This window comes from Natrix helvetica (assembly GCF_964273705.1).
Source record: "Natrix helvetica genome assembly, chromosome: 3".
Lineage (NCBI taxonomy): Eukaryota > Metazoa > Chordata > Lepidosauria > Squamata > Natricidae > Natrix > Natrix helvetica.
Window position 1 is genome coordinate 97,387,463 of NC_138549.1, and position 9,641 is coordinate 97,397,103.

The 9,641-nt window shown below is 38.9% G+C and overlaps 1 protein-coding gene across 3 annotated transcripts in view; it reads right to left on the reverse strand.

Moving 5' to 3' along the window:
- Positions 1-9,009, reverse strand: part of AK5 (adenylate kinase 5) — a 141,833-nt gene extending 132,824 nt beyond the window's left edge. Inside the window, exon 1 of one of the 3 annotated variants that reach the window (XM_081949011.1) lies at positions 8,692-9,009. In XM_081949011.1, coding sequence (XP_081805137.1) covers positions 8,692-8,751 — 60 coding nt within the window. In that variant the 5' untranslated portion in view covers positions 8,752-9,009. The remainder of the gene's footprint in view (positions 1-8,691) is intronic. The other 2 variants (XM_081949010.1, XM_081949012.1) reach the window with 2 other exon arrangements.
- Positions 9,010-9,641: the final 632 nt, after the last annotated feature.

Consider the following 9,641-nt stretch of genomic DNA (forward strand, 5'->3'; position numbering starts at 1 on the left):
GTCAGAAGCCAGATGTTTGGCAAGTGGCATGTATTTACGACAATTGCTTGTTGCAGGATAATTTGATCGCCACTTGCGACCTTCCCAGCTGGCTTCCGACAAGCAAAGTCAGTGGGGAAGCTGTATTTCTTTAATGACCATGTGATTCACTTAACAACATCAGTGATTTGCTTAACAACCATGGCAAAAAAGGCTGTAAAATTCCCTTGCTTAGCAACAGAAATTTTGCCCCCCCACCATTGTTCTAAGTTGAAGACTCCCTATATGTTCCTGTTCTATCTTTGAAGACTTGAGAGTTTTATATCAATGACAATCATAAGGTATTTCCTGTTTGCTTATCTAAGTTTTACAGCACACAACACTATGGTAAACGGAAATATGGTACAATCATTTCTCCACAAGAAGGGCTTTGGAGAGAAAGTTTTTGTTCTGAACTGAGTTTAGGAACATTGGAAACAGACAAGATATTTCAAAATCTCTATTCTGATACATGATACTCATCGTTTTATTATGAATTAGCACTAAAATATTCTAACAATAAAATAAGCATGACAGCACGTGACACAATTGCCAAGATCTGCAGTATTTAGAAAACAGTAGGGATTACAGCTATGGGTCTAAATTATTCTGAATTTAGATACTTGTTTTCTGTGGACTGCTACAACTGAAAAGATGATAGGTTCTAAAGTCTTCATAGTGATACAAATTTTCTATGTATAGAATTTTAATTGGAAGAGAATATTCAGTCATCCATACTTGCATTCCAAGACAATAATACTTCTGAATAATTGGATAGTTTCAAAATACATTCAAAATTAGGGACAAGAATACTTCCCTAAAGTTATAAAGTCTCCCTATGTATGTTACATAGCCAGAAGTAATTGATAAGGCTGGAGAGTTTTTTTTTTTTTCTATGACAGTTGTTATCAATTCGATGAACCTAAACAATATAAAAGTTAACCGCTATTTTTAAAAATACAGTATTTTTAAAAATAAATAATATCACTGAACATTTCCTTAACCTCGGATAAAGGAGGGATCCCTAATTCCTGGTCCGCAGACCTGTACCAGTACCAGTTGTGGCCAGTTGGGAACTAGGCCGCAAAAGTGGCAGGTGAGCGTGCAATGCTCCATTTGTGTGCATGAAACCATCCCCTTCCTCTACTGTCACTGCTTGCCGCCGCTTCCAGTCCACGGAGCCAGAAATGTTGGGGACCACTGAGAATGTTTTATTCTGAACCACTGAGGAGGCAGGAGACGATTGAACCAGTAACTACTTTAATTAACACAACCAGTTACAAGAATAAACTTCAGAACCTCTGACAGCTTTTTATACCTGAGCTGTCAGAGTAATAACCAATCGCGATTCTCCCGCCTGCCGGCTGCTGCGTTGTAACCAATGTGGTGGCTTCTTCCCTTGACTGATGCCCTGCAAGGACTTAACAGAGATAAAGTACAGATAGTTGTCATTTAGCAACCATTTGCAGTTACAACAGTGATGATAAACTTTGCAACCAATCCTCGCAGTTGCAACCTTCACAGGTCTACAAAGGAAAGGAAGCAAAAGTAAGATCACAAGCATAGTCGCAGTTTCATTTAGCTGCCACTTCACTTAACCACCAAGTTGGTGGTCCCATTTGTGATCAGTAAATAAGGACTACCTCTACTTTGTAGATAACATTATCAGATTGAAGTATTTGGGTGCGATACCAGCAAGGCAATCTAGGGCTGCAAATTAAACTATAGATTAATCGATAATTGAAAAACATCCAAGTATATATCATTGCTGATAAGAAAACAATATGGACCTCAGGAAGTGAATCCTATTTAAGCAATATTTTATTTAGGAATACTTATTTGGAAGGAAGCCTTATTAAACCCAGTGATAATTGTTTCCAATCACCAAGGATTGGAATGTAGCCCTACTTTCATTATAAATGCATGTGCTTAGAATTTCACGCCCCAAGAATATATAAAAGAATTATGTCTGAAGAAGCATTGTGCTGATTTATCAGCAGCTGTTTGATTTAGCAAAAAAAAAAAAAAAGCCTGTAAATAAATGTTGTAAATGTAACACAGCATTGCATTGTCCAGGACTAATTTGCTTGTTTTATATTCGGAAAGGAAAGCTAAAAGTTTAAAATGCTGTATTTTAATAATACCGCAACATTTGTAAAGCAGCTACTTTACATAACTGTTATTTCACTCTTGAGGCTTGCAACAGTTTGCCTCTAACGCAGCTAAAAAACAACAACAACCTTGGAAGCATGTGGATCACATATTCTCACAACACTTCAGAAACGTTAAAAAAAGCTTTTTCATTTTAAGGTTTGCAATTTTCTAAGTTTCAAAATTATACCAAAAACAACACTGCTCTATTGCTGCTGCATAAATTAACTATTGCATGGTTATAACTTGGCAACAGACAGACTGGATTGGATCCCTGCCACAAGCATTTTTCTTTCTCTTCTCTGCCTGGAGAAGACAGGGATATTTTAATTCAGGAATGCACAAAACTCTGACAGATTGAACATCATTCAGAATGTCTGTTTCAGCTTTTTTCCTCTATCTCAACCAGGTTTTGAAGTCTTTTTATCATTGCTTTTGAACGGCAGTTTTGAATGGGAATTTATTTATGTATCTATTTATCAAATTTACACAGCCACCCATTTTGCATTTGAGGCATTTCAGCTGCCCCCACAAACTCTCAGAGAGGAGGTTCACCTACCCAGATCATCAGTAAACTTGGGACAAACGTGAATGGAAGTCAGCACAGGAACAATTACACAACTGTGCAGGAAAAAAATGCCATCTGCCTATATTTCCTGCCACTTTCTTTGTGTAATGCCTACTTTAACTTAACTTAACTTTATTCAATTTCTAGACCACCCCCCTCTCAAAAGAGACTCGGGGCGGTGTACAGTCATATTAAAATCATTGAACAATAAATATACATGGTATAAATACAAAATAAATAACTTAAATTCTAAATACCTAAATAAATTCTAAATACCTAAATAAATAACTACACATTTATAAACTAAGTTAGCCATAAGAAAAGGACTTTGATGTATCCCATTGTTGCTCTATTTCTAATAGACTTCCCAAAGTCAAAATGTCTTGTTCATTACGGTAGTATCTAAAAGGTGTCACAGGATTATCCTAATCTCAGGTAAATTTAAATCTTTATAATAAAAGATCTATTTATCCTTTTGACCTTCATCTGTATTTTTCTCTTCTTTTCCTTTCCCCCCCTCACCTGTTCTGGAAATCTAATGTTTCTCTTAAGATTATTCCTATTTCTCTGGACCTGATTTTATTTTCACATGAAATGTTATCTTCTTATCATATAGGCTGCCGTACCTTTGTAGTCATATCTAGAATGGAATTCCTTTCCCTTTGAATCGTCTAAAACCATAGCAAATTACTGGAGTGTCTGACAGCAAGTCTGAATAAGTCTTCATACATGAGAATTTTAAGGTATGGATATCAGTTAAATAATAGTCTTCCTAAACTATGAAATGAAATGGTTTTATTGCCCTAAAAAGACACCTTCTGATAATCTGATCTCAAAATCAGTGGCAAGCAGGAAAAAAATTAAATGTGCACATATACAAATAGTCCTCAACTTACAATCACAATTGACCCCAAAATTTAAGTTATTAAGTGAGAAATTTGTTAAGTGAGGTTAGCCCCATTTTATGATTTTTTTTTACCACATTTAATAATACAATAATACAATAGTAGAGTTGGAAGGGACCTTGGAGGTCTTCTAGTCCAACCCCCTGCCTAGGCAGGAAACCCTATACTGTTTCAGACAAATAGCTATCCAACATCTTCTTAAAGACTTCCAGTGTTGGGGCATTCACAACTTCTGGAGGCATGTTGTTCCACTAATTAATTGTTCTAACTGTCAGGAAATTTCTCCTCAGTTCTAGTTTGTTAAGTGAATCATTGCAATTGTTAAATTAGTAACATAGTTGTTAAGTGAATCTGGTTTTCCCATTGACTTTGCTTGTCAGACGGTCGTAAAGGGGGATCACATGACTCTGGGACACCGCAACCGTTATAAATGTGAGTCAGTTGTCAAGCATCTGAATGTAAATCACATGATCATGGGGATGCTACAATGGTCATAAGTGTCGAAAATAGTAATAAGTCACATATTTCAGTGCCGCTGTAACTTCGAACGGTCATTAAATGAACTGTTGTAAGTTGAGGACTATCTGTCCTTTATAGAAATTATAAACAAGTCCCCCAATTCCATTAGGGAGCCCACAAAATATACTAAGCAGTGGGTGTGTTGCAAAGAACAAAGACCCAGAGGACTGAAAAATCAAAACATACTCATATGCATACATCCTAAGCAAAATTCTTTGACTGCTGAAATACAGCTTGTCAAATTATTATGTCAGGCCTCTATGACAATTCTAATAACTATTCCAAGCAACCCTCTGCATTCGGAGTTGCAATGCAAATACCAATGTCTTTCAAATCCTTGTTTTTATTTGTTGAGGAAAGTGATTATAATTCTTGCAAAGGCCTACTGAACCTCTTGCCCCTTACATAGTCAGGCCAGATATGTCAATATATAGGATATTCTTTATTTGCAAAAATGAATAAATGGAGCAAAATGCACTTTTTAAATGGAAACAGAAATTGTTCTTCTCACAGAGGAAGATTTACATTGGTATATTTGTCTTTCTAAGAGATTATATTGGTTTATTTATCTACTGCAGGGGTGTCAAACTCAATTCCGTTGAGGGCTGCATTAGAGTTGTGTTCAACCTCAGGGGGCCTGGGTGGGCATGGCCAGGGTGGGCATGGCCAGCATGACATCACTTGTGTCAGGGGGCGCCTCTAGTGGCCCAAGCACTCTACCAGTGAAAACAGGCTCCTGAGCTCCATTTTCGGCTGTGACGGCCTCCTGCAACCCTGTGCTAGCGAAAATGGAGCTCGGGAGAGCTACACGTGGTCCCTGTGAGCTCCGATTTGCTAGTAATTTCCATGGCGGCCCTGTGGGTCAAATCTAAGCACCCTACGGGCTGGATCCGGCCCCTGGGTTTTGAGTTTGACACCTTGATGCCCCTTGAGCTACCTGGGCTGGCACTGAGTGAAGACAAATTTGTTTTGGGCCACATATAAAATACATAATATAGTTAACAAATATAAAGAAAAAAATTCCTTTATTCTTTATTATCTTGTGGGGCCGCATTATTAGCTGTTCAAAACCACATGAAGCCTGTGTGCTGTGGGTTGGTCTACTATATATCCCTCATTAAACACTCCAGAATTATTACACAACTTCCTCGCCGTTGTATCTCTAAAATGGGTATAAGGGGATAATAGGGTTTAGAAAATACAATAAATGAGATTGGAAAGTCTTCTGAATATTAAACAGGCTACATAATGACATATAAGAGAACTATTTTGAAATGTTTGATAATGATTGAAATTAAAGATGTTATTGTTTATATACACGGAGATCCCTCCTTAGATCCATAATGGTTCCCATACTGATGGCATTTTGGATGGCACTGAAGATCTAGTACTCCACTTAAGTCTAGGGGTAATGAAGTTCTTTCTTGGTTATAGTTGTTTTATATCTATTTTTGCATTGAGTGTCCAGATCCCATCTTCTCTACCAATTTTGCACTCTGTTTTAATCTTGGTTTGCTAAATGATAAGCCATATAAAGATGACACTTAAATCAAGCCAAAAAAATAAAATAAAATTAGTATCTTCTGCACATGTAAGTTACAATCTGTCAGGAGAAGTGCTTTGGGTCTGCAGGAAGGCAGTTAAAAAGAAGCTCTTTGATCCCATCTGAAAATGTTAGGACACTTTTAAAATGTTGTGTGATAGTTCTGTGGATCGTAATTATGTGCATCATTTTGTTTAAATCCCATATTTTTCTATTTGTATATTATAAACTATCTCGATTGTCCATTGGGCAGAGTGGCAGAGTATTAATGAATGAATTAACAAATAATATTATTTAGCTGAGAATATGTTCTAATCTAACCAATTCAACTAGACTTACTTTAAATAGATAGATAGGATTACATGGTAAGGATACAATATCATGTACATTTATGAAGAAAGAATTCTATTGTACTCAGTGGGGCTTTCTGGACTTTTTTTGTGGGGGGAGAACTGAAGACAGCTCTGCTAAAAAAGCTGAAGATTAAGCAAAATGAAAAACCAATTAGTAGACTAACTCTTCATAATTCCTCTCCAGAAAAAGAGAACACTTGTCTTGAGATCATTCACAAGTGCTTCATACAGTTGTTTCTAGGAGAGATTACGGAACAGAAGTTTAAGGTGGGTTTAGAGAATAGCTATCTGGTTTACCACACGGTTGGCACCTTTAAGACCACTGAGTTCATATAATCCCTTTTTCCAATCACTTTCAGAAATTGTTTAACTGCTTTTTAAGCTATTAGGAACCTTTGAATTGACAAATCGGAAAAATTGGCTGTGAGTTTCCTTTAACCCTTAATGAAAGAAGTTTTAATGCAAGTTTAAGGATCTTTTTTAAAAATCTGAAATAAACAGCAAAGGGGTAATTACAGTTTTGATTTTAATTAGAAAGGCCAGATAAATTTGAAATAAGATTCTGGAATTACAAGAATCATTCCTGTGGGGAAATACTGTTGCTTTGGTTTAAAAAAAACAGGATACTTTGGAACTTTAAAGGTTAAATTATTGAGGAAGCACAAGGAAGTAATGATTACAATTAAAGGAGAAGTGGATTTAAAAATGACAAGCTACAAGAGTGATATGGGAAAAGATGCTACACTGCACATACAAAAGAAACCAGTTTATGGCTTAATAATTAAAAGGGATATGCAAATAAACCAAGACAGGGATCTGGATGATCTTCCTCTATTGGATTTATAAAAGAAGCTTGTTAAACCTTTGAAGAACTTTGTGAAAAGGGACAAAGAAATAAATGAAAACAAATAAACTTTTAGGTCACTATCAAGATAGTTACAAAAGAAAGGGAGGAATATAAAGTTGGTTTAGTTGATCAAGGTTAAAATAAATATGTGTTATCACTGGTAACCTTTAGTGGGCTTTTGCTGATCAGGACTGAAATGACTAGGTTTTAAACTATTTGTTTATAAATAAGAGATGCAATATGAGAGGAAGACATCATGTGTTGCATTTTAAGATGATACTACTAACACTGTTTATTCTTGTGATAAAAGGGAAAGTTATTTCTTTATATATTTCTTTTTTCTATAATATATTGTTATTTTTCTCTCCTTTCTATTTCTTTTTTCTTCACTTCACCTTCATTTTCTTTCTTTTTATTTTTTTAGTTTGTATTAAGTTTTTATCACTGTAATTGTAATGTTTAATAACATCAATATTTGAAAAAGAACTTAATTTTTTCTATAAGAACATTACACTGCTAGAATCTAGTCTAGAATTTGCTGTTTTTGGCCTAATGATTAAATAATACGAATAGAATGATTTGAGATGCCCTATTTAAGAGTTAGTAAATCGCAAATGTATTTGTCTTCTTAGAACAGTCATTTAGAATAAAAATCTTAAAAGTCTCCCATATTGTCACATGTCATATAAAAGTCTTCAGCATTTTTATTATTAAAATCAAACAGTGATCATGGAAATAGTCTTTCTGAAGCATTGTTTTACATTCAGGTAATTGTGTTTCAGACAAAATATTTAGGATCACATAATATTGCACTGTAAAAGGAAACAATGCATAAAAGACAGCTGTGACTACAAGCCATGGTCCTATGAAGTCACAAGGAATGCCACCTGAATGAAATGCCATCCGGTATGAATGAAATAGCACACTGGAGCATCTCCAGTGGTAAGCCTCTTCTGCTTTTGCTTCATGGATGCAAAACGGGCAAAGTTTTCCAACCCGATTAATCCCAAAATATCAAGGAAAATGGCACCTTTCTTCTGCCTGCTAATTAGCAATTCTACACACATTTCTCGATTACAAGGTTAGAAACAAATGCTGGAAACAAAGTCAATGGTGAAGCCAAGGCAACCAGAAGTAAGGTTGCTGCCTCACAGAAGGGAGAATAGGATGAGTGAGAAAGACCAGAAAGGGAGAGAAAAAAATGAGCTGTTGAGAAGATCTACACTAAAGCAACCATCTGGAAGTCAAGGGCATCAACTGAGGAACCTCAAGAAGGATACCTTGGCAGTTGGCACACATGTTCCAGCTGTTCCAAGCCCCTTCTCGGCGTCTCCTAAGAATCAAGAGTTCCAAAGCTGCCAGCTAGAAATCTTGTAGGGGGGAAAAAAACCCAAATCAAAACCCTAACCTCTGTTTCAGATCATCTGCCTCCAGCTTGGAGCGTCCGCAGCAACGGGTTAAAGGACGCCTGAAGCTAATGCAGGGAAAAAGCAGGTCACTTCCTTTTCAACCGACTCAGTTCCACCGCCACTTCTCCCCGCAACGATCCTATCGTCCCTTGCTTGCCCTCTTTCTTTCCTCCCGCCTTGCTCGGTCCCTACTCGTCTTTTACATCCCGGGATCCCTGCAACCTTCTCCCTTTAAGACGCCCCTGGATTTTTGCATCTTTTCCTTCCCTCCCCGTTTTCCTCCGACTTTGGGGAAACTTGCTCCGCTGGCGGAGGCGAGCGGCAGCAAAGCGACGGCCGGTCCCCGAGGTTGACCTGCCCGCCGAAGTGCGCTCGTACCTCGAAAAGCTGCGGGATCTCCCTCCTGGTCAGGTAATCTTTGGCTTCGCAGCTGCTCATGCCGCCTGGCGGAGACAAGGCGATGGCGCGCGATTTGGGGTGGCTTGGTTGGCGCTTTAGAGCCGGGCTCTTTCTCGGCTCTTTGCCCCAGCGCTCCGGTCCTCGTCCCTAGCAAAAACCGCTCGCTCTTGGAAGGCGAGGCGATCAGAGAGAAGTGGAAGCAGCAGCAACAGCAGCAGCGCCTCCGCTTCTCGCCCGAGCTGCCTTTACCCTCCCAGCCCAACCCGCGCGCCGCCAGTCAAGCTGGGGCTGCTGGGGGCGGGTGGGAGTGGGTGGCTGCTCTGGAAAGGCGCCGGGGAGGGAGGAGACTGGCTCCAAATCGCACGATCGCGCTTTTCTGTACCACATACACATATGCACGCGCGCGCGCGCGCGAGCACGTGGCGCTCCTGAAAAAAAGAGAGGCGGCGATCGAGCCGGTGGCTCGTGGCTTTCCGTGGGGTGAGCGCCCTTAGAACCTGGATCCGAAAACCTTCCCCTGTGGGCGCGCCCACGATGGCCGGCCCTTTTGCAAAGTTTACGCGCTACGAAGCCAAGATTTCTGCAACCTCACGCTCAGCCTTCGCGCCCGGTGGCTGATCTCGGGCTTTTCCACTCTCACGGACTACAGGAACGCGGGGTGGGTGGATATCTGGCTTGAAGGCGAAATTGGGGAGAAGATTCCTGAAACGGTTTTCCTTCATTTGGGTGTATGTGTGCGCGCCAAGGGGAAGATCCACTGATGGGCTAAATTAAATATTTAGACCCAAAAATGCCCATATTATTGAAGGCAATCTCAACATCTCAAGTTCAGCTGCTTAGTTATCGAATTTATTTAGCCACCCACATCACAGACCTGACCCTGGGTGGCATACAATAAAACAACCAGTTAAAAGAAAAAAGAAAATGAG